The sequence below is a fragment of the Pipra filicauda genome, unplaced genomic scaffold (genome assembly GCF_003945595.2).
Source record: "Pipra filicauda isolate LSUMZ 115617 unplaced genomic scaffold, ASM394559v2 scaffold176_size3548034_pilon, whole genome shotgun sequence".
Classification (NCBI taxonomy): Eukaryota; Metazoa; Chordata; class Aves; order Passeriformes; family Pipridae; genus Pipra; species Pipra filicauda.
In genome coordinates, this window is record NW_024104283.1 from 830939 (window position 1) to 857302 (window position 26364).

At 36.8% G+C, this 26364-nt stretch overlaps 1 protein-coding gene across 4 annotated transcripts in view; it reads right to left on the reverse strand.

Annotated features, from left to right (window-relative positions):
- Window positions 1-1355: 1355 nt before the first annotated feature.
- The window catches only part of ATG5 (autophagy related 5), a 74586-nt gene continuing 49577 nt past the window's right edge, over window positions 1356-26364 (reverse strand). The window contains exons 7-9 of one of the 4 annotated variants that reach the window (XR_005562971.1): window positions 12090-12123; window positions 9332-9487; window positions 3877-3930 (exon numbers count right to left, since the gene is read on the reverse strand). Coding sequence is in view for 3 of the 4 variants with exons in the window: in XM_027731672.2 (XP_027587473.1) it covers window positions 3794-3930 (137 nt within the window). In the remaining variant the exon portion in view is untranslated. Of the gene's footprint in view, window positions 3931-9331; window positions 9488-12089; window positions 12124-16549; window positions 16700-26364 lie in introns of all 4 variants that reach the window. The other 3 variants (XM_027731708.2, XM_027731698.2, XM_027731672.2) reach the window with 3 other exon arrangements.

The following is a 26364-nucleotide window of genomic DNA, read 5'->3' on the forward strand; positions in this document are numbered from 1 at the left end:
AAAGCATTCTCTCAAGTCAGTCATCATTTTTTCAGCCCTAGTAATTTTCTAAGAGTGTGCTAATACACTTGTACAGCCAGGATGCAGACTTTTCTAAATATCAAAACTGAAAAAACTCCAGCTATTTTCAGTACCACAAACACAAGGCTGTCACTCAGACTTCATTCATCATACAATGTAATTAAAAAAAAAGTCGTAATTATTATGCAGGATATAAATAATACTGGAAGTGATGATCAAGTCTTCATCAGCTGATAGGTATCTGGCTGTCAGAGCAAAACATAAAGGAATACAGAACTGAAACGACTTTCCCAGTCACTGATTCCAACGACTGCAATTTTAGGCAAACAACTCTTACGCTTTTTATAACTTAACCTTTGTCTTGACCTGCTCCACATCTCCCAAAACTTTTAGTGGAGAAGTAACCAGGTTTGAAATAGCTCAACAGTTTAATGGTAGTTCATACTGCATGTTCCTGTGCTTGATCTGTCCTGAGATTTAATATTTCTTCACATTCCTGCAAGAGTTCTGGTTCACAGCAATACACATATCCGGCATTTCTACCACTAAAGCAGCACAGTCCCTACACCAGCTCGAATCTCTCCTTTCCCTGGATGTTCAGACCCCTCCCCCTCAAAATTCCACGTGAGAACTACTGTCCCTGCAGACAAACAACCCCTCGCCCCCTCCTTTTCTGAATTTTCTGTACCTAATGGGAACCCAGGATTACAAGTGTTCTAGCAGAATAACGCACCATTGCACAAGCTCTACTCATTTCCCAGCAGAAATCTTTCTAAGCTCCTCTTTAAATTAATTTCAACAGTCTTCCTATTCTCCATTTTTCAGGGTTACTAGGCCATCAGATGTCATGTTCACATTCTTCCTAGTAGTAGTAATGTTATCTGACTTTTTACCAGTACAAATTTGTTTTATTGAGGATGCTCCTTCACTACATTCCACTCTTCTCCCCCAGCCCCACACAAAAATTAATGGAAATTAATCTAAAACTAAGTAACCACTTGAAGAAAAGGTATCACCATGTATGCTGACTGACAACCAGTGGTATCAAAAAAATAATTAGAAAATTCACTCTTTCTTCACTGAACATTCAAAAATCAAAAGTAGCCACTGCCAAACATGAAATACAATGAAGACGGCAACAAGCTCTGTATTTTGGTGCATTTTACACTATGATTTAACTTGCTCACCAGTTACACTTAAATTCTAAATATTGAGGAGTGTGCATGGATGTATTTGGCACTTTTCCTTATTAGTGAAATTAATTTAGTGAGCACTATTTTAGATTCTGACCAGTTCAGACCAGATCTTTTCCCAGAAGTTACAGAATTTCAAAGTGAAGTACACACACCTTTTATTGTTATTGGCACACTAAGTAAAAGAAACTACAAAAATGTGATTTAACTCAGGTAAAGCAAAGATGCCACTTCATTTTTGTGATGACGTGCTTTTGTTTAGATACCTCACCCAACCAGCTCTTTAAGAAGTTTCTACTTATTAAGTATTATTAAATATTCTTGTCACTCCATGAGAAAGATCTTTATTTAGTTGGAAATAAAGACAGACTCAAACTTTGTTTTATTTTTTAATAAAGTTTAAATAGTTAAAGTAAGAGGAAAGAATATGTTTTAAAGCCAATATTTTTTTTGTTCCATGCTAGGCCTTAAAGTTGGATTTACTGGCAAATATGGGCCACGAGAAGAGTTGTATACTTAAAGTGCTGGTGTAGAACATATTAAAATAGCCAGTGACTCCCTCCAGTTTACCTTAAAACAAAGGAAACATAATCTCTACAGTTTTTTAAATGTATTGCCTCTTATCCTGATTAATGGAAAAATTATGCCTACAAAAGACACTTTTGTTAAATATGAAGACTCTACAAAATAGTTGCTTTATCGACTGGCAGGACTTTGAAATTGCCCAAAATATTTAGATATGTCTGCCTAAGGAAGTTTAAAAATGCCAATTCAACAACATAACAAAAATTCCAAACAGAACTGGAAATTAGAATAACTCAACCAAATCATCCCTCTGTAAGAATATTATATTTCAATTCTGCATAAACAGAGATCAGCATGGTTTGTTTTATTTTAAAAATTCTTCATGTCCTGCAGAATATAGCATAGGTTTGTTTCATTAGGACCTATTCCACTCCCTTCAAGCTATTTCCTTGTTAACATTTAAAACACTATCTAACCTGTCTACTGACTTTTTCTGCCCTTAGGGCTCTTCTTAGCTTCAACTCTATCCTCACCCATGGAGATCCTTCCCCTCTTGCTTCATAAAGAGGTTGTTATTCATTTGATTGATTTTTCATTTTCTTCCTTTTTCAGATACAGGTAAGTATCCTACCATAAAGGGAGCATGGAAACGAATGGGAACAGCACTGGGAGTTACCAGGACATTTACAAGCCAGGACTGTGAGGAGGAACTTCAACAGCCACTATTTTTGAAAGAAGAATGTCATGCTTTCTTTATATTTGGTAATATTTGACATATTTGATAATATGTCTACTATAAACATTGTTTTGTGCCACAAACAGCCACAAACTGCAGACAAAGCAATAGAGCACAGTTTGATGAATTCACTGTAACAAAAAAATTGGTAGAGTTCTAGTAGCATCTGCAATGGTAACAAACATTTAGAAACCAAAATGATCCAATAACCTAAAAATACATCTGCTAAACTAAGGAAAAATCTGTGCAATGAGATTAGAAGCTTCCACATTTCGGACTGATTGCTCAGGGACCACAGATGTGAGGAAGTATTAGCTTGGAAAAGTCTCAGCTTTCCAAAATTCAAAATCATTAAAAAGAAATCTGTTCATCATTCTATGATTTAACTGTTTCCTAGTCTATGGAAATAAACAGCAGGATACAATCCTGTTTGCAACATCCATTCAGTTTTCTTTTTTTTTTTTTTTTTAAAAAAAACTTTTTAAAGTAAATTAATAAAATATTCTTGGAGGAAAAAAAAATAGATGAACTCAAAGAAACGCCATGACGGATCCTGAGACAGATTATCCTACATCATTGCTAGTTCATGAAAACCGGTTTGAATAATAAACACACTAGAGTATTCAGTGACAGCATACAAATCAAAAGTATTTGTAAATTATTAAGTTGCGCATGTTTTTAACTGACAAAACATGCTCATGGGCTTACTTTAAAATCTCTCACTGCTTGTTATCAAAGTTAAAAGATCATTTGCATACCAATATATATACTGTAAACATGAACTTCTCATTAAGGAAAGATGGATTTACAGTAATTTGATCTTTTACAAAAAGCTACTGGTAACCGAATCTCTCACTGTCTAACTTTCTAGAAAATCGAACCAGTGTTTCCACCCTCAAAGCTGAAACACTACCACTTTACGAAACAGCCCTGTTTATTTGTTAATCAGAAATACAATCAAGTGACATATTTCCATTTGCTTTTCGGTTGACAGTTTTCAGCTTCATTATATTTTACAAGAAAACAGCAGACTTGCAGAAGTCCTGTAAATTCTTTCATATCGCAACTGATTTAATTATAGCAGTGAACAAACGCAGCAGTGATGCAAAATAAGATCAGCCCAATTGCCCTTATCTGATGACAGGATCTCTCTTCCTGTTTGGCTTACAGCAGTGAGGACTTCTTGTTTTGTTTCGGCTTTTTGTTGGTTTCTTTTTTTCTGGTCAGGCTGCCTCTGTCAAGACTAACAGAAGCAAGAAGTTGACATGCCCTTTTAATTCCAGCTTGAGAACGATCCTTATACGAATATAGCTGAGTTTCAATCAGTAGGTCGGGGAATGATACTAATGTGGAGAAAATTATCTGGATAGCTCATATGTTCGCTTAGCCATTGAATGGGTGTTTCCAGCATTGGCTCAATTCCATGAATCATCACTTGAGTCTTCTGCTCTCCATCTAATTAAAAAAAAAAAAAAAGAGAAACTACTAGTATATCACTCAAAGTTCAGAGAAAGATTAAAACATTTACTCAAACTTCATTTATGGTAAATTTAACTGGTGTTAACAGAATTTAACATTTAACAGAACAAAAAGTAGGAACTATCAATGTGGAGAAAGCTGAGATTTCTATCATCTAAACCAGAAACTTTGAGTTAAAATTAATTCCAAGAAAAAACTGGTTTAAAATGAAACTTAATGAAAATGCCATTCTTCCTTACTAGTTGTAAGGTTGTTTTTTTTCTTTCCCTACAGTGATCACAGATTGGTGCCAATCCAGTTAAGGCATATCCACCTCACCTGGCTGTAAGGCATAAGAATATAATACCTGTAATATTCCTGAAGTAATTTTGTTTTGCTAAGAATAATTTATGTAGATCACTAGCAAAATTTCAAAGTTACTCCAAGGGCTGAAATGGTACCAGCTCTTTCTCACTTAGTTTCATCTCTTGGAAAAGCTAAATTAGCAAATGATTCCCAGTATGACAAGAATATTTTCTAAGAATATTTCAATTCTTTTTATTTATACTTGTCCCGGAGGATGCAAGTACTTTGATCCTTTGATTCAAATTATGGGAACCAGCTAAAGCAACTGACATAACTGTCATGACGTGAACTAAAACAACAAAAAATGAAAATTTATTTCAGAATCTTGAGATGAGAAGAGCATACGAAATATGCTCCAAATAATGGTTGAGGGGGAGAAAGTAGGCAGTGACCTTTTACTGATTTTATACTATACTACGGCATTCTCACATGGACCTACCACAGTGAAATCTACATTCGGTGGTCAAAAATATCACTGCCTTTTGTAATTGGCATTTTATGCCCCCCTTCACTGTCTATATTACAGAACAAATCACCATCCTCCCCCAGAGCTGCATGGAAGAGAGCAGAATCTAGAAGTGAAGGTACCATTACTGCTCTTTCATTCAACCACCCCAGTTGCAGCATAATTTCTATTTTATAACTAGACAAAATCCTATTTGTTTGGTAATCAAAATGATTTGACAGCTGTCTGAAGAAGTTTGTAGTATAATCAGGTACCTATGCCAGTGCACTAAATTACACTGGGAAGAATCATCCTTAAACATGCAGTTGACTTCATGCTAGTAATAATTCTTCCTGTGAGAGCAGACAGTTAAGTTTGCTTAAATTGAAGCATTATACTTCTGTTACTTGTTACTTACATACAGTATATTCTGTACAAATTCTTGATTCCCTGAATGGCATAACATATGCATTATCGCACTAAATTAAGCATAAACAATTGCTGGTTTCTGGTTTTGTTGCAGACAAATCTGAAGAATGAAGCATGTAATTTAAAAACAAACTTCTGGTATTTCCAGCCAAAACAGGTATTTATTGGGCTGAAACACTACCACTCAGATTGTCAAGAGTATAACTCCAAAAGAAAAGATCTTGGAAACCCAGTTTTCCCATTCAGAAGTTGGGGAATACCTAAATATTCCTAATATCTAAGTAACCTCCAAATATATGTACTTAACACTTCCAAATGAAAACCTACCTATGGTATTCCTTAAATTGGTCAGAGTTAGTGACCTTTTTTTTTTTACATTTTATAGTATTATTTAATTTTCAGAAAAAACTAATTTTCATAAAAATAGATGACAAAACGCTGGTTTGGCATTAGCACTGTGCTAGCACCCTATGAATATCTGACTCTTCTTAGCAAGAACTTGTAAAAAATAGATTAAATGCTTTAGAACCTCAGTATCACCTTCTTGTCATTGGAGGAAAGGCTTATATGTGATAAATATTTTCTTTGGCTCTTCTTTTACCGCATGACACAGTGTTTTTTTATGTGCGCGTACTCGATGCCTCTTGCTTAGAAATGAAATACAGTTAATCGGGGTGTCCCATTCCCCGCTCCTTACCCAGCTTTATCCCTTTCTCATACAAGTCTTTTATTCTGTTCCTCAGCAAACTGAGAAAGTCTCAGAGGTCAATGAAGAATTTACAGTTTAATTAAAGTCTAAATCTCTGCATTAGCATTGTTTGTGCTGTAGTATTATCTCTGACAAAGCATCACTTCTCCTTAATTCCTTTTCCCCTTGAGGCTTGACTAAAAAGATCTTATCTACCAATTCTGTATTTACTATAGCCTTCTTTCAAAAAATCCATTGTTTTTACTTTAACATTCTTCCCTCCTTTTGTTACTAGGGGCCATAAACTCTCACTTAAGTCACATTTACCCAAACTTTCCTCAACGTTCATGCTTTCAGTCACACACCCGATTTTAAATCATATACAGAGTCTCTCTCCTACAGGTATCTTCTAGACTTTTTGTAGCAAAAAGTTGTCAACAGCAAATACACTAATAATGTTACTGATAAGTATGCTTGTTTTCTCAACAGCTGTCTAATTCTTATCCATTTCCACTGTCATCTGGGTTCTGGATGATTTGCTAGCTATCATGAAAGCTTCATCCACCCATTTTACAGATATAATAGAATTACAAAACACACACCAACTGCTGTCCTCTTCTTCCCCACCCCACATTCTATTCTTTTTGATAACAAAAAGTCTTTTTAAACTGACAAAATGCATCTACAAAGCGTACAAGTTGCTAAACACAACATGTATTTAAATGAGTGGTGCAAGATTTAAATGACCTGATTACAAAGATTAATGCCACTCTGTGTCATTGGACCAGGCCCATGAAAATTAGGGCAAATAGCTCTGCTCATCATAGTACACAGGGTCCAGACCTGATGATATCATTGCTGTCAATACCCATTTTACAATATTCAGTAATGTAGTTTAAAATCCCCATGATTTCCTCAAAACTAATACGTTCAAGTTTTCCAGTAATATCATTGACTTTTTATTTCCTCTTAGAATCATGTCAGAATTGAGTTACGTGTTACGTATCACATGACCTAAGATGGTTTCTTTTACTTTGTTGCAAATTAATATCAGAAATAAGATGAAGTGGAAATACAAGAAAAATAAAAGCATAGCAATATATGTTTTGTAAGAAGTTTTTATTGCTTATGTACATAATGACTATTTATTTAAAAGCAGAATCACTCCATTACTGAAGTGATGGACAAATAACAAACACTGTTTTGGCATTTGCAAAAAAAAAAAAAAGGCTGAAAATCAATTAAGTCATAATATCAGAGTTGTTGTCCCGGGATTAAATGATTTTTCTTTTCTTTCCTTGTGGAACTCCATCAATAAAAGAAGCTAGTATAGCCCCCAAAAGTCACTAGTGGCAAGCGAGAAGCACAGATGGCAAAGCTTTTTGGTAAAATCTAAAAATATTCCATCTCCAGAACGCAGGTAATTATGCTTACACATTATGTACTAAGACATTTTTGAGACATTTCAGACCACTTAATTTAGACATTAAGTCAAGGCTGCAACACTTTAAGTAGGTACCTGACCCAGGCTAATGGATCATACCATGTAAAGTCAGAAGAGTTTTCCAGCTCTGTACAGAAAATGGAGAGAAACAGGCACCTCTAAAGCAAAGGGCTTAAGAAGAGATCTGCTTCTCAGTCATCTAAAAGGTGTCTCAGTGTTCCTGATCAGGAAACCACCCTGATCCAGCCGAAGAAAGTACTGGCAAACCCGAAGAAAGTACTGGCAAAGGTGTCTCTTTTGCAGATAGGCATCCGCTGGAAGGAAACAAGAGAGAGTGGCCTGTTGCATCTCAACAGAGTCCTTGAGGCAGTGGCTCAAAGCCCTCCTCAACCTGAGGCAGCTTGAGTCCACTCTCCCTTCTTTAAGGGGAATGCCCTAACTACTACAATATTTGCTGTTGTGAATCCTCAGCTTCCTTAAAAAACCCTCAATGTTCAGGGATCAGTGAGATACGGCAAAAGAACAAAAAAGAAAATCTGTAGTCTTCAGAGAAGGTGGGAAGATGTGCAATGTCACGGTATCACACAGTAAGTTTTTCCATTTCCTTTAGCTATATAAGTTATGGTTTGCAAAGTACACCACTCAATATTAGGAAAATGAGCTTATTCAGCATCAATTCAGATTACTGCATTTTAAATACATTTTTTACACCTTATTATTAATTAACTTATTATTTAAAAAGAAAGAATTGAAGATAGAGGGAAAAGGTTAGTTTAGTTCTGAGACACAGTCAAGTGCCTAAGAGCAGCATAGTGAGAAGGTACTACTTCTGCCAAAGGTACTTATTTCAGCAGTTTTTCACACAGATTAGCACCTCAATGCTCACCAATGCCGCAGCGACATTCTCCCTTTCACTTACACAAGATCAGCTCCTCCAGAGAGACTACATCTGTGACGTACCACAAAATTCTTTAGTGGGATGAAATACCTCCCTTCCAATTTGTGGCCTCAAGCAATCACCTGTCAGGACAATCTAGCAGGTTTAAATCCCTTCACTGATAGACAATACAAGATATTCAGGATTTAGCAAAAGTGTCCCTGGAGTACTCAGTTGGAATCCTCTGTATGCAAGTGTTCTGCATAGCAAGTCCCAGAACCTACCCCTAGTCAGGGGCAGCACCACTTTACAGCCCTAAATAGGGAAGTAGAACTCTGTGCTTCAAACTACAAGCAAACTTCTTGCATGATACAAGGCCATGGAACTATATTGGACAAGGATACTTAAATGTGTAAGGAGTAAATACAACCAAGCGTCATGCAGTAGCAGCATTTTAATAATGTAACATAACTAGATTCCAGCCTTCTCAGTTGTGAAGTGAGCCAGAGATACTTGCTTGCTTATCTTCAGAATACATCGTATTTTCTGGATTAGATGATACTAAACGTATTACATATAGCAATAGCTATATGATACTGTAGGAAAACTCCTTTTGGGTCAGCATTATAAGAAGCAGAGTTCTCCTTTTGTGCCTGTGGTGTGGCTGCTTTCCTTCCCACTTCTCCTGCTCCTCAGATTACCAGGCAGAACAGGCCCTTAGGCATAAGTATCTTGAAACGCCAGAGCACTCCTTGACAGCATATGCTCAGCACCTGGTGCCTGGGACATCTCTGAATCTGAAGACACACACCAACATCTTCACTGGGAAGATTTTAATCTAGCTCTTTAGGATCTCCTAGGAAATTACTTACAGACACATAGCTTTCAGTAATGTGCTTCGTGTGAGTAACGTAATGTGCAACCACTAAGTCTGTTACTGACAGATATGGCTGACCCAATTTTAAAAGCCTAAAGCCAAAGCTGGGCAGAGATAAGTCTCTGGCAAGCAAAAGTGAAAATCTTCTTCTTGGAAGCAAGGCTTCTGGTCTAGCACAGAGGATCACATATGTGACACATACATACATATGTGCAATTCTTTACAAAAGACTACTCTATATTAGCAAGTAAATTCAAAGACTGTGTTCTAACCTGTAACCACAGGTGGTAAGAAAGCACTGAACAGCAGCTGGAGTTATCTTTCCCCTCTGTGGGCACCTCAGGTTGGATATTCTAGGACATACAGAGAGGAGACAGTCCCAAACAAGCCTCATAGTCTAAAGAAGTACTCCTCCAGTGACTTCTGCACTGGTAGTAGAAGAGAAACAAACAAGCACTTGATAAACATACTTCATTTTTTGCAATTTTAAGTACGTAGCATCTCTAAAAACCCTCAAACCTCAGTATTGTCAGCAATGGTTCCATTTGATACAGGGATCTTTCACCTGCTAGCCCTAAAACTGATGAATACCATCCACCTCTTTAATAATAACCTATCCAAAACTGAAAGCAGCTTTAATGTCCAATATTAAAATTGACAATGAGTGGGTACCATTTACAACAAAACAAGCTTCATGATTATTTTGATTGTGTGTGTGCTACAAAAAAATCTCATGTGCTCATAAAATACAACCCCCCCCCCCAGGCTAAGGGGTATTTGTGAACATTTCCACATCACTTTTGTAATATTTACTATAGCCAGATACCACATATTTTTTAATTTATGGCAAAATATTTCTTTCCTTAGTAAGCAAGCTTGAATGAATTAAACTATCTATAAATCAAGTACTAAAGCTTTGCTTTTCTTCAGTATCTTTAAAAAATATTAGAAGTTAAAACCTATTATTTCAGTCTTTTTCATTCATAAACTCTAATCTAACTGGAATATCTCCAATCTGTTTCTGGCATGTGTAGGTGTAAAAGTGACCAAAGTACAGAAATATGGTGAGATGTTCTGACTCCACAGTAATGACAACCTCAATATAAAGGTCTCAAATAGCAAAACAAACCTGTATTCTGAACAAATCTTACGCATTTAGCTGAGTACTAAGAGGAGCTCAATATCTACGCATGGGAACTGCATAAAAAAATTGATTTTGGTTAAATTTCATAGCAAAATGATCACCTGCTCTTTGAATGAACTCAGTACAAGTACTTCAGACAGAGAACACTTACACTCTCTTTACTGATATATTTCACATTTAAGAAGTGATAGCTTCAAGGTCTAAGTTCACTACAGATTCTACTGAGCAGCGGTCCTTTTAGTTAAAATTCTTTAAATTGGAATAAAATCTCAGTAGGAGTTTTCAGAAGCTTCGCAGTAGCCCCCAGGCTTTCCTTACTTTTTTGTGAATTCCATCCTATGAAAAAATGACCCTGCTTGTCGCGGTAGTAGGCTTTATTGCTAGAAGTGACTCATTTTCCTTAGCAATCTTAACATACTTTTAACCTCACTTTGACCACACATAAACTACCAAAATCCTTATTTCCTTCCTCTCCTCTAATTTTGAGTAACTATCAGTTTAAAGAGACATAGAGATGATACCTTGGATCGAATCAGCAGATACACTGTTCAGTATCCTCTGACCAAGAGCAAGAACACACAAAAAATTCTGCAAAGCCAACTCTAAAATAGCCTAGCCACAACAAAAGGTTCCTCTGACCTCAAAAATTTTAGAATATGTGACATAAAAGCACAGGACTGACTTTTCCTTCCTGCCTATATATCTCAACAGCCCTGGTAAAAGCCACTGAAGCTGATTTCAGGTGAAGAACTCAAACACAGAAATATATGGTCAACGCATTGTTCAGAACAAGTCTCCTTCTTAAAATGATTCTGTATCTGGAATAAACATTGCTCCAAACACAAGACAAAGTTTGGAGAGTAAGAATTTCAGTTCCTGGATATAATCTAACTGCCCAACATCAATACAAATAAACAATCACACAGACCTGGTTAACTATCAGCAACAAGACAATATCACTTATTTTAATCATTGGTAGTAATGTGAGTTCAATTGCTCAAGCTGAAGGTCACCGTTTTCCTAAATGGATGTTTTCAGCTCAGGATATTCTTGATATTTGCTCAGATATCCCAGAGAGCTGTCAACTATGGCAAGTTCCCGTCCTCAAAGACAACTAATGACAAATAAAATCTACAACTTTATATTTTGTTTAAAAATTTCTTTTAAAAGGAATGTTAATTTTTAATACGTTTACTGAACAACTCACAGAAAACAGAGCAAAAGTGCTTAAGCTATCTTTTCCAAATAATTTCTTCTTTTTTTTTTAAATTCTTCTCCAAAATAAACAGTTAGACATATCAGTCTCTCCATCCTGGAGTGTTTTGTCATTCATATTACATATCTCAATATAACCCTTTCAGCATCTTGATGTCATTGTACCAGAGCCCCTCACAAGAACTACTGCTTCTTGTCCAAAACGCTGCGATAGAACTAGACCTGTATCAACCTCAGTGAACTCTGTTTTTGCAGAGTACTGGACTACAAAAGCCCAACTCCAGGCAAGATACGAATATGGACTGCCATTAAGTCCATATTCACTGATTTAGCTTTAATTACTGCTCTATTTCTTTGCATGGTTTTGACACAGGCCAGTTGGCTGATCTCTACATGACCTTCTTGTGGCATAAACATCTCAACCTGTAACTTAAAGGAGAGGAAAAAAGCTTCTTTGTCATGATTATAAAGTTCTTAGTATGATTATATCCTGTGGATTATATTCCAGCAAATGCCTAGCCTTCTCTATCCCCAAAATGGAAGTAGATGAATATGCAATATTATCATTGACATCAAATATAATTAAATACTGAGATGGAATCAAATATTTGATTCACAATTTTCTTCTCCATCCAATTTTTCCTCTCTTGTCATTTCCTGTCATCTTCTACCTCAAGTCTATCCTCAGGTTAGATAGCCACATTTCTGAAACATAACAAAAAAAAGTGGATTAAAATAGTCACCACAGGCAAGTTTATTACCAAGTTTATTACACTTTGGAGCAGCTCACGAGAACTTGGCTTACACTTCTAATCTCATAGGAGCCAGAAAGCATGTAAATGAACTAGAAAACTTTTTCTATTGAAAAAGTCAATTGAAAAAGTTTTTAGAGAAAGAGAATTTGGCCTCAAACACTGCTAAGCAGACTAAGCTCGAGCAGACTATTTTTAACAGTTCCCCAAAACAGTTACTGACAGTAATGCTGTCTAAGACAACCGAGGGAATTTTTCTGTCCATAAAAGAGTTCATGCAGCTCAATAGAAAAGCAGATAGAGGATGGAAATGAAAGCTTCACTTAACTAAACATTGCTGTTGTTGCTTTTTTATTATCATTTTGATTCTTGTATATTTCATAGAAGTTTTTTAATGGGCTTGATGACAGAACACTAAAATACTTTTCTTAAACATCTGACATTATAGTATTTAAAAGGTTTTAGAAGACCTTACAAGACTGAGCCCAAGATGCTTCCCATCAAACATCTAGCTTCAAGCAGAATAAAAAAAACCCCAAAGATTAAACTCCCAGGAAATATTCTTATAACCCTTCTTCCTTAGCATCGGTGCCTTAGCCTCAGCCTTGAACTGGCAATAAACCTATGCTAATTTAGAAAAGACTGGGGTTAGCGACTGAGGTTTATAAAACAATTTTCTGCAATGCGTTAAGTTTGGCCATGCACATGTGGACAAAGTGACAAAGTTCAGTGCAAATCGTCCTGCTGCCCCATGTAACAAGCAAGCACACAATACATTTATACCTACGAGGAACAGGCAGGGTGTGCATTAAAAGATAAACAGTTGAATGTGTGACAAACTGAGGCCAACTCATCCATGATATGTTTTCCATTGCTGAGGGAGAGATAAATCACTTTTAGGAGTTTTGTAGCTTTTCTGAACAGCAGGCATCTTGACTTAAAATAAGTTAACCCTTTCATGCACTATGCCCTTAATTAGACTTGAGGTTGCCCTTCTCTCTAAACTGTGTAGAGCTGACCTTCAGAAATTAGGGCTATCTCTGTATACAGCTAGGGAGCTAAATGTGATCAATGTTGTTCTAGAAAACAAAACAAAACAAAAACAAACCCCATTTGATAAATATTTTTGTCTATGAAGTTTGGCCTAAAGCAAATCAATTTACTTTAAAAGACCTTGCTGCTAACAGCTTGTGAGAACTTTTATAATGTCATTGTTTTCAAAATACTATTATGCCAATCAATTAAATAAATTCTCTATGCAATCATACTATACATTCCCTAAGCATATGCACATTCATACACTTTTGAGGGTTTTAATGGCATTCTTGAACTTTCAACCTCTAGTTTATTTCATTTTCAAGTTACTATAATTCACATCATGCCTGCAAATATTCTGTGATTCTAACAGCTGTCCATCTCTTATAAAGAACTTTTCAGCTAACCAAATGATGACCTACTCCTAGCAAGGCAAAGAAGGATTACTGTTTCTGAAAAATCACTGTCAATACAGAAGAGAGCAGCATATTTGCTTTTTTCAAGCCATAATGCTAATTGTTAGTTTATCTGCTCAGTTTAATAAATCAAATTCAAAAGTTGACATTTGGACATAATTACAGTTTAAAAACATTTGGCAGAAGAGTGATAAGCAACGTATACAGATCGAAAGCTTAATTGCTCTTATTTCATGTTTTGTGCCTTCTCCCATTTAACTAGAGAAAAATAAACTGGGTTTTTCCTTTTAAAAAATGCTACTTCCAGGAATATTATTATGTTATTTAACAAAGTAAACAACTTCACAAGCAAACAATTGCTGTGAAAATGGAGATGAGCTATTTAATTATGTCCAAACTATGGACAGTTTTGTTCCATGTCTGACAAATTCTTCGACCTCTGCTAAGCTGATCAGTAAAAACTCAACTAATTGAATCCATCGATGTGAAAAACCACAGGCTCAAGTCTGTACTGCATACATCAAGCTGAAGGATTTCTGCTTCAGCCATGGCGGTAATAGTGAGTGGGGTCAGGTCAAAGAGGGTTAAAGCAAGTCAGGATATAGCCAAAGGAATACATCAAACACTGATTTTAAAAGGGCAATTAATCTTAGACAGAAATGCTTCCTGGGGAATGAGATCTCAATCTTAAGAGCACACTACATGATGTAGCAGTAAAAATGTACATATACAAGCTTAGAGAGCTTTCATCCTGTGATCACAAACAGAAGGGGAGTGCTGTTTATCAGAGAAATACAAACCCTTGCTAAAATACTTACATTAGCTTCTTCCGGGCCCTTACTCATTGAAAAATAAATTCTGTAATGAGTAGGCAGTAGAGTTTGCACACATGAAATATCTTTTTTTCTATACATGTACTTTAAGTTCTTTTGAACAGCTATCAGACTAAAGTATTTAGAGATCTCTATCACAGTAAAATTAAAAAATTTAGTATTGAAAGATTCAGGAAAGAGTGGCTAAAGGAATAAAGGAATACCTGCAGGGCTCTTTACACTGAACGTGAAGTTTAAAACAAACCAACAAACTAACCAACCCTCCCCAAAACAGCTACCTGGCCAGAGTTAAAACTGGAAGTGAATTTTCATCAGAAGTTCATCTTAGTTTTTCCATTCCAAAATATCAAGAAAGTTAGCTGCAAAACTCATAATCATATAATCTCTATTTTTAATGAGAATTTGACTCATTACTTAAGTATTTTTATATTGGAGTTCAGAACATATTTTTCCATTTTATAGTAAAAAAACAGATCCATAAAAGGACACAGACATACAGCATTTGCAAACAAAGTTTGCTAAGTTAGTATCACTAATTAGTTAGCAACATTACTAGAAATCATTAGCTATGTGGACAAAACACTGTGTGTACATAGCTCTGAAATGAGTTACACCTAATTTGGCTGCATTAGTTCATTAAAGAGAATTTGCTTTGCAACCCCCCTTTCATCTGAGGATACTGATGCCAAACATCACAAGTGGCAGAATGGCATCTGTTTGTGTATCTGGTCCATACATCTGGTTTCTTGGCTTTAATTTTTAGTAACAGCTTGCACAAAGATACTAGACTTAGGGAAGTTTCCCAAAGTGCAGACACCCCCTGCATTTTGTCATTGTAAATGTGGTGATGGTACCATCAGGAAAAAGGACGAGGAGCACAAGAGCCTTCAAATCTTCACTAACTGTAGCATCTCTGTGCACATGTCAAGCCAGTGCGTAAGACTTTGGCTTTGACATAAGTTTAACCTCAGTTTTCTTACAGATATTCTCCAAATGGCTACAGGTGCAAAATAAGATATAAAGTTATCCACTGTTTATCCACTGAATGTGAAGTTACCAAAATCTCTGATTAAAATGAGGTATTCGAACAGGGCACAACTACTATTAGCAAGTGCTGCTGAATCCTTAGAGAAGAGAGTAGGACATAGTACATAGTATTATTAGTGGATTACTCTGCTATACATTATTGATAAGACGACTACTTTTCTCCTAATTATTTTCTATAAGTCCTTTAGTTTTGCAGGTTGTTATTTCCAGCCCTGTAAGAGGTTTATCTCCTGGAAAAATCAGGTTATACCTATATGCATCAAGGCAGAATAGAACCAGACTGCAAGAGAGGTGCAAGGAAGATGGGAATGATTTTACTCAGCCAACCACCAAAGACACACAAAACATACCTAATTTAAAGGTATAGATGCAACTCATAAAATGGATCAGAACTCACTCTCTGAACCTCAGGGCAAGTGTCAGAAAATAACTCATGCCTATTCAGCCAAACTATCTCCCTCTCCATTACTGCATATTGAGAATAGTCCCCAGACTGTTAATCCATGAACACTGCTCAAGTTTTCTGGGAGAGTATTAATTGCCCGTGACCAAAATTATGCCAGAGAACTGCTAACAGTCATATAGCACAAATCACATATGTTCTAGCCCTCTTCCGTTTACTAGTGTAAATAAAAACACTAAGACCACAGCATCCAAATCTGGTTGTGTGCTGCAGTGTCCTGGTTGAGAACTTCACATTGTGGGTCTTCAGAAGGTTATTACTGTCTCCTGAAAGTTTTGGTAGACCCATATCTCCAGTTACTTCTTCCACCAATTACAACACTAAAGGCATTGTCACATTTTCTACGAAACTAACCATAAAAAATATCCTGTAAGTCTATTTTGTGTACTTTAGTTGTTGCTGACATGCTTGTTGCTGTCAACAAGGATATATGAGAAACTAGAAGAAAGGTTTGTTTTGCATTTCTTTTCTGTGAAGTTTTTGATGGGTCAGTCACACTGAATGACCTCTGTGGCCCCTTTGTAGTAAGACAGACTGATTTAGATCATGATTCAAAAAAATCCAACTCTTAACTCTGCTACTGACCTCAGTGTGACCAGGTACAAGCCACATCACCCCTCTGTGGCTCTTAATTTCTCCTTCCTTTTTGACTCTCTTCACTTGTCCTTTGTCTAAGTGATAAATTCTGTGGGAACACATTGCAACGTGTACAGTGCATAAAGAACCTGAGGTCTCCTGCTAAAACAAAAAATACTCATTTTAAAACTGAAAATTCAACACAAGCAAAATATTTTGTCAAGATGCTTTGATCCCAACAGTTCTAGAACTCGCATACATGGTAGATTACTAGAAATCGAGCAGGGTTTCTGTCAGTAATTTTCCACAATCTTTTGTTAACTGCCTAGATTTTCAGATCTATAGCATTCCATCAGGAAATTGGTGGTAGGACGCTGATGTTCCCAGGAAGAGAAGACTACTCTAGGATGAAAAACCCACCTCTCTTCTCCAGAGAATTTTAGAAGAGCTGGCTTGCAATTTTCAAACAGAGTAAGTTAAATTTCAAAAAAGCTATTTTGCTCTGTGGAGGATTTTACTTTCTCTATTTCATACTACTACAGCTAATGATAGACTTAAAAAACTTTGTTGTGCCTGAATAAATTCATTGGCCTTTTGAAAAATTTAAAGAGAATAGTCTGGTGTCTGATACTAATAAAACTTATTGGGTGGCCGGCAGAACAACTGTAGCTGAAGCTGAACACATTTCCAAAGGCTTGTTCAAGAAAACAGGATTATTTCCCTATTTGCTGTACCTCTTCCTACAGTCTATCCTTTTGAATGTGCATGCTTGTGCACTCCCAGAAACCACTTCTAAGTTACAAAGAAAAAGCACATTACTCTTATGATGTTAGGAAAGTTGTTGGATACAAGAGGAAAGACTAGACTAAAATAGACTATTGCAGACTATTGGAAGGGACCTATAATAATAATCTCATCCAACTGCCTGAGCAATCCAGGGCTGACCAAAAGTTAAAGCATGTTATTAAGGGCATTGTACAAACGCCTCAAACACTGACAGGCTTGGGAATTGACCAACCCTCTAGGAAACCTGTTCCAGTGTTTGACCATCTTCTCAGTAAAGAAATACTTCCTAAGGTCCAGTTTAAACCTCCTTGGGGCAGCTTTGAGCCACTCCTAGATGTCCTATCACTGGATACCAGGGGGAAGAGTTCAGTACCTCCTGTTGTACTTCCCTCCTCACAAAGCTGTAGAGAGCAATAAGGTCAACTCCCCAGTCTCCTTTTCTCCAAATAAGACAGACCCCAGTCCTCAGCTGCTCTTCATAGCACACACCTTCCAGCCCTGTCACCAGTTTTGTTGCTCTCCTCTGGATGCACTTGACTACCTTAACATCCTTAAATTGTGGGGCCCAGAACTACACAGAGCACTCCAGATGAGGCTGCACCAATACTGAATACAGTGAGATAATCACCTCTTCTGACTGTCTGGCTGTGCTGTGTTTGATGCACCCCAGGATGTGGCTTGCCAGGACACATTGCCAGGCCTGCTGCCAGCCAGCACCCCCAGGCACCTTTCTGCAGGGCTGGTCTCAGGCTGCTCCTCTCTCAGTTTATACCTGTGCTCTGCATTACTCTGTCCTAGGTGCAGAGTCTGGCATTTGGACTTACTAAATTTCACCCCATTTGCCACTAGGAAAGGGGCAAAGGTCTCATAAACTAACAAATGGATAATCCTTGTAGAGTCCCCTGAGGTAATGTTGGAGAAATCCTTAAAACCAAGCTATGTTTGCTGTTTCCTGAGAAATTCTAAGCAGAAAGATCACAACCAGCCCCAGATCCCCATTATGTTTTCTCTTTTCTTTCAAGAGCAAGCGAGTCAGAAAATTCTGCACACACAGAAGCCCTCTCTGACTTTGCAAAGAACTTGTTTAGAAATCAAGATGGCTAACAAGAAGCCATATAAACATCACAGCTGTTAATTGGCATTAACTCTCAGATTATTTGCACCTTTCCATGTGGTCATGACAAATGAATTCTATAGTAATTAATTCTGTAGTAATGACTATTAATTCTATAATCTCAAGCCAACCTCTGGACTTGCACCCCTTTTGATCAAAAAGAACTACTAAATCAAAAGGTATGCAATTTTAACACAGAAAAAAACCCCCTTTCTACTCCAACTTAAAAAAAAAAAGGCAACTGAGGCAAGCAGGTGTTTGTGGGTATAAAAAAAAAAAAAGAAATCAAAGTCAGCAATCAGTCAGATGAAAGTCAGATGCAGAAGGATAACCCAAGCAGATGGCCTAGTTAGAAAAAGGATAACAGGCACAAATAATGACTCATACCAGAAAGGAGACGTACATGATGACCTCCTCCAAGGCGGAAAGCACCACTGAGTCAAGGACACACGAAGGGTGGAATAGCTTAAGTAGTGGTCTGAAGTTCAGTTGTGGCCTGCAAGATGACTCTCACAGTAGAGGAGACAGCAGACTAGAATTCATATCACTGGTGAGCTTTTAAACATCTTTTAGTACACTTACACTCTACAAGACCTTTAAGCCTTCACAATACTCTCGTACCCATGTAGGATGAAAGTGTGGCTAATAAACTGTCTTGAACTGACCAAGGCTTGTTCTATTTCTAAATTTAGGTGGCCTAGGAAAGTATTTCAATACTGTACCTCCACAGCACTGAAAAGCAGAGAGCACAAGCAGTCAGACTTACTAGCTAGACATGGGGAGCAAAGGCTCCCTAAGTTTGCTCGCCATGGGAGCAGCAAGGATTGGGATGGTGCTGTGTTGCTCCAGCTCCCACAGTAAGCCCTACATCAAGTTAATTCTAGCCTCACGCAGAGCAAGCCCTATCATATTTCATGTCTATCCAGAGACATTCACACTGCATACATTTACCTCTTTCTGTTGCTCTATTTGTCATTTGCATCAAAATTAGGTGCCTACACGGCAAATCTAATCTAAATTCAATTTTCTGTTTGACTAATTTACTGGAAGTCAGTGCTTAGAAAACTAAGGAAGAACAAACACAATTAATATGTAGTCTCTCTTACAATATACATTAAAAAAAGCTGAGAGCTAATTGAAAACAGTTGATCCTAATTTTACAAAATCATTCAGTACAGCAAGTCTTAAGAGAAAAATCCTGGAAGTCTTTTTGATCCTTGTTTTATTTCTGAAAGAACTAATGACACTGCTGTAGAAAGAGGTCAGTTCACACAGCTTTTCTGAATGAACAACAATGCTGTGAAAACTGGGATTGATTGATAGCCTACTGTTTGCGTCATTATGTCCAAATGTTTACCATTTGAGTCTTCAAGGAAGCATGAGACAAAAATCAAAACAAGTTTTGCGAAGACTTCAACAACACTAGCAAATTAAAATTGTATCCAGAATTGTTTAGACATGATAGCAGTGGAAGAAAACTGCTTCCTTCTGCACTGTACAGTTTTTTATCTTTGCATTATGCCCAATGTCTTTCTTACATTTCTGGTGTGGAAGAGGAAAGAGGTCTTTCCCTCCCCCAGAACAATTCTGTTTTCTATCATTTTAACCCTTTGTATCTCAAAAGCATCCTGTTGAACTCAACACTGTTTCCTCTTGCAGCTGTTATTCTATAGTTATACAAGATCATACTGTATTTCTCCCCTTCTCCTAGTAAGATGAGTCACTATTTCTAAATGAACAGTTTACATATTAGGATGTTCTTTTACAAGAACTTCATAAATGTCTGCTAAACATTTTTTTTTCAATTGTTGTGAATTATTCACTTTTTTTTTCAAATTTGAGAAACCCTGAACTTCGGAACTGGTGTTACTTCTGGAAACAAAGGTCCCTTAATTGGCAACAGGAACACTATCATCAGATGCAGAAAACCATGGGGAAATGCAGCACGACTTCCCTGAAGCAACAGATAGATAACAATTTTATTATCTGCCATAAATGACAGTCTTGCAGTAAGCAGGTGGCCTAATCTACCGAAGACAGTAGGGGAAAATAGGTGCTATCTCCTTCAGGTACAGATAATTTTATTATTTAGCAGTTTTGGGAAGAATACCCATAATTAACATGTTCTGCAATATCAGGTATGTAGCCTTATGCTATACTTACAGGCAACAACATAGTCTTAATATCTTTTCTTCCTTAACTGCATAGAAACTATAACTAGGCAGTCTAAGAAACCATGGGCAAGATCAAGCTTCATCTTAGCCTATTCCTGCATAATGCACTAAATCTTCCCACAAATAGCAATAGCTCTGAAGTTATTTAAACGACTGCCTAATTTTCTGGAACTAGAACTACTGCAGACAATTCCACTTTACCACACAAGAACTGTCCAATTAAAGAACCAACTTTTGTCTGTGCAAGTGGCATCCACAAGCATAGGAAAAAAGATCAGACAATGAGTTGACAAGCTGTAGCATGAATAATCAGAATAATCTGATTCTAACCCTGGAGTCCTCATGAATGGGTGTTTCATATTAAAATAAAAAAAGACATTTGTCATGAGCTTAGATTCAAAACTACATGATGCACAGTCTATGAGAAGTAAAACTATAGGACTTTGGACTGTTGGCTGGAAAGGATCTCTGTACAATTTCAAGAGTGTAAAATGGTGAATGAAAAGGGGGACACTGGACAATTTTATTTTGGACTTCCCTGAGTAACCAGGACACTGGGCATCTTGGAGGACAACTGAATACCAAAAGAAATTGAGAAATGGAAAATCTCTAGGTGTTGACATATTTTAGATTTTCATATCCAGTGGTACAAAACAATGTTGGAAAACTCAAGGAAACTGAAGTAGAAGTATAGATAATACAACACCACAGGACAAAAAGCTGGAAAACAAGAAGAAAAAACTAAAGCAGAAATGACAACGACTCATTACTTCCCCGAAGAACTAGATCTATTCCTGTTAGGAAATCAGCTAAGGTCTCAAAAACTACAAAATTAGTTATATAAATTAGGGTGAGCTCAGTCAAAGAAGGAGAATAGCCAATTTTAAAGGATGTAAAAGCAGATACTAAAAGAGTGACAAAGGACAGTAAGAGTTAGCTATTCCTAGAATACATATTGAACGAACATGAGCAGGAAAAGAGACACTGACATGAAAGAAAACAAGATGGGTCAACACAAGTTGAAAAGAGAACTAAAAAATACGTGCCCCTCTTCCCTAATACTGTGATCAGGATCAGAAATAATGAAACATTGCCCGGAACCTAAATGACCACTTTGCCAGGGATTTAAGTATGAACAACTAGGCAAAAGCAAGCATAAAAAACAAGTACACAGCACTCTCCCACTCCCTCAAGAGAATATCATCACATCTAAGAAGTAAACACAGTTTACTATGTTCAAAGTACAGAACTTGCAAAGTTTTACCTTAAAAGACTGAAAACTGAAATGAAATCGCACATCTTCCAGTAAGAGTTTCCTGCAACTCTAGGTCAGGAATAATAGTCCATGAATAGCAAGCTAAGTATATCTATACAACCACAGAACTCCCAAATTTCATTTCAATTTTATGCAGCCTTTAGACGAACTGAAGTAAACAATAATTATGGAAATACAGTAAATAAAAAATGTACTAATATACAGCATAGGTTTACCTATAGTAATATTTTGGGCTGAGGGGTCTTTAATTTATGAACTGCTGTGTAACTGATAAAATACAATTTATTAATGCAGTAACTAAAACAAAAAAAAACATGCCTTAAAGATTGATTACAGCAGGCTACAATATAGAGACAGTGATTACTAGATTAGTATGTGTTTCAAAATTATTTTAGTATTTATTGAACACGACAAAAAGGACTTTACTGCTTCCCAAACTTCATGTCAACACAGGAGGATAAGAACAAAGAAAAAAACTGAAGCAATGTATCAATATTAAATGCAAGGTGATATCCTTTCTGTGATGACCTGGTCTTACTATTTGTGTTGGCACATAATCGTGTCGCCTGTGAAGCAGCTAAATAGATACCATTTGGTACCACAGGTACCAAAGAAAAACTATTCAGCTAAAGAGAAAACATCTGATTTAACACATTTGCTGTCTAAATACTCACTTAGACAGAAAATTAGAGTGTTATATTAGATCAGCTGTAACCTAGTCTTCCAGGGGGAAGTACTGTACAGTACTGCAGTAGTAGTACTGTAAGGTGAAAAAAATAGCATCTTCTCTGAAGGTTCTCTGAACATTGTATTATTCTTAAAGATGTTTCCAGTACCTAAAGCAGGCCTACAGGAGAGCTGAAGAGGGACTTTATACAAGGGCATGTCAAGTGATAGGACAAAGGGGAGTCACTTTAAACTGAAAGAGGGCAGGTTTAGATCCAATATTAGGAGTAAATTCTTTACTCAGTAGGTGGTGAGACAGCGGCACAGGTTGCCCAGAGAAGCTGTGGATGCCCCATTCCTGGAAGTGTTCAAAGCCAGGTTGGATGGGGCCTTGAACAACCTGGTCTAATGGAAGGTGTCGCTGCCCAACACAGGGAGGTTGAACTAGATGATCTCTAAGGTCCCTTCCAACCCAAGCCATTTCTCTGTGTTTGCTACTAACAAAGGTAGACACATTCTCCTTGCGGCTTTAGAAAAAACAGAGTATCCTTTACAGTTAATTAACGTAACTGACAAAAGTTGTAAGAACTATACTGGCCTCTCAGTGCTTGTTCTATTCCAAGTACTGCTTTTCTTCACACTTTCTGAGCACTACTACTAACGTATAAAATGCTTGATACACATTTTGACAACTGGGTTCCAAACTGCTATACTCTCTGCTCCAACTCCACTGCAGTGATTAAGGACAAGAGAAGGTAAAGCTAACACTCCTTCCAGTCTACTCTAAGTAGAAGCCACTCTTTCCTTTGGTATAACAATGCCCATGACAAAAAGCCTTAAACTTCTATCCATCAATGTTGCTCTGATTAACAGCTTAAGAAGATGAAACTATTTAGCAACCCAGAATGGTGAACACTGTACAGCATGAGTTAACCAGAAAAAAAAAAAAAAACCGAATAAAGGATCATTTTGGGGAGAGACAGGGAAGCACGGGATGCTCAAGTTTTTATTTTTTACAGCACTTCAACAAACAATAAAAGACTTGAATAAATAGTTTCATAAGCTAATTTAAATAAAACACAGTACTCTAAACAGTTACCCACAGTGTGTAACAGTCCAAAATAATATTGACACAGTATTTTACAAAGACCATTTTCATGATCAATCTTTTAGTGTCACTATTCCACCTGTTCTCCTTCTGAAAATGCTCTTCATACCGTGTTTTCAATAGTTGGTAATCAATGCATATATTCAATCCACATATATATAAATACATTTTTTTCATTGAAATATTTTTCTCAGCACAGCTAAAAGGGAGACTTAATTATATCCATGTTTCCTAAAGCAAAGGCATATAGACACTGTGGGTGGTTCTTGAAACCCTTTCCTCCCTCTTCTTGTGGTGGTCCTTAAGAATCTGGCAGCAGGAACAGCTTACATATATGGCTACAAATGCTGAGTCTGAAAACCATATATCCTCTGTGTTCCCACGGCACAAAGCTCAGTTACGGATGTCACCATAGACAAGCGACCACCACAATTACCATGAAGCTTCCAGTTGAATGAAAAGTCATCGGAAAAGAGAAAACCATAGAGGAAAAAGGAAAAAAAATAATTCAACAGATGGAGAAAAACAGAAAGAAAGAAGCTCATACTGATTGCATTGCACTGACAAAAAGATGCAGCTGATGTCATCATTATTTAATTCACTAAAGAGGAAGGTTATAAACAGTTTGAAAAAAAATCTAAATTACTTTGAAGAGTAGAAAGACAGAAAACAACTTGCTTTTCCAGTACCTATTATGTCTTTAAGCATATCTTTGATAAGAGACTACTTTTCTTCCCCTTTGTTCAGAAAAATTGAGTAGTTCTAAACTTTGATAACACTGAATCAAGTCTGAAAATTCAGATGTAAAAAAGTTTTCCATAATTTTCTAATATACTTTTCATAATGTATTCTGTTTTGTTACAGTATTTTAATGCCTTGGTCAGAATAAAGTGAAGATTAAGATAAAACATTGAAGTTTACAAGAACAAAAATTAGAAGACAGCAAAAAAGGTCCCAAGAGGACTATTTTTAATGTCTGAACACAAACTATTTTTCTTTCTGAAACCATTTTAACAAGTTTTCTGTAGAAAGAGACTGTATTATCATAGATCACACATTCAAGTCAAAGAGATATTATAGTGAGATGTATTAATTTTTTATAGGTTGGGACAGAACACTCATGTTCATCACTGGATTTTTCTGATGCTGCTCTATAAAATGGGTGATTTTGTAACACTCAGCTTGCCTAATATCACATATTAATTAATTCCCCGTGGCAAAAAGAACTGAATTCAACTCCCAAAGGTGTAGTATTCAGTTGCCGAAACTACAATACTTCCTGAAGCACATTTATTCTCCATTCATCCTTTCAAGCATCAAGACTGTGATTTTTTACTACACAGACCTGACATTAAAACATGCCCAGCCTGGACAGGAAGACAAAAGTCTCACAGAAGACAAAGGGAGATGAGAGGTAGAGAGTGATTATAAGCTGAATAATGATCAGTGTGCATGTGTAAAGAAATTAAGACTGTCCAGGAAGTCTATAGCTCTAACACCTTCTAAATTTCAAGTATTCAACTTCAAATGTAGACAACTACTTTAGAAAAAAAACATTTATGCATAGTATCTTAGGTTTGAAAAAGTGCTTGCAAATTAAACCCTCCTACAGCCATATCTCCTCTGTATTTTGAACTGATGGAACATCTATTGACAGATGAAGGTTGTTAAACTCTGTGATTCAGCATCAGAGAGAAAATGAGTTGATTGAATGGAGACTTAAGTAGCACAGACATGCTGTGGTTCAGTAGTCCCAGTTTAGTTTACTTGCTGGAAAAGGGAGACGAATGCCCTCATTATGGCTGCTAACGTTTCTACAGGCAAAACTCAAAAGTGGCACTATGTAGTCTGGTGGGTTAGTTGGTTTTTTAATAGCTCAAAGCTATATTAGAGCATGAACACTTAATATGGTACATATTACATCTGAATAATGAATGAGTGGATTAAGCCAAGCAAGAGAATAATCAAATTCACTTACTGGCTAAGCTGAATAATCAGTGAACAGAGTATGATGAATTCAAGCAGTCAAGTCTAAACCAGCACTGCCCTTCACACCTCTTTGGACTGTCTTTGTGTGCATGGTCCTCAGCAGTAAGAATCACTGCTGTCATGGACATCTATCTTTTCAGGTCACTTTCCACTAAGTCTGAACCTTTCCACATCATCCCCATCATTTTGTTCTAGTTCTGCTTCTCTTTTTGCTTTTCATGTTTGTTTTTTTTCCATGTTGCCATGCCTAACTTTCTACTTTGTATTCCTGTCTGGGGTACAGGAATACAGAAATCCTGAACAGGTTTTGCTCAGTCCTTTATCTTACCATCTCCAGCTCCACCTGACCACCCATTCACCTGCAGTTTGTCGTTCTGCCAGCACAAACTGTCTTTCTTTTTAACTTCTGATTCAACTTGTTCCTCCAAATCCCTTCTCCAAATCACTTGTCCAGCAGGATTTCTACTCCCTGTTCTTTCACAGATGCCTTGCACAATCTATGTTATGTTCCACAAGCATTGTTTCTGTTTCTCCCTCATCCTTTTATCATCTCCTATCCCCCTTACTCTGTCCAGGTGTTTGCATTTATTACGTCAGGTTTTGGCTTTTGCCCCAATCTCTTTCATCCTGTCACATTGTTTATAGTCGCTCTCCCCACCACATTTAATGACTCCCAGATCTGTCATTTTCTTCCAAATTACTTGTTCAGTC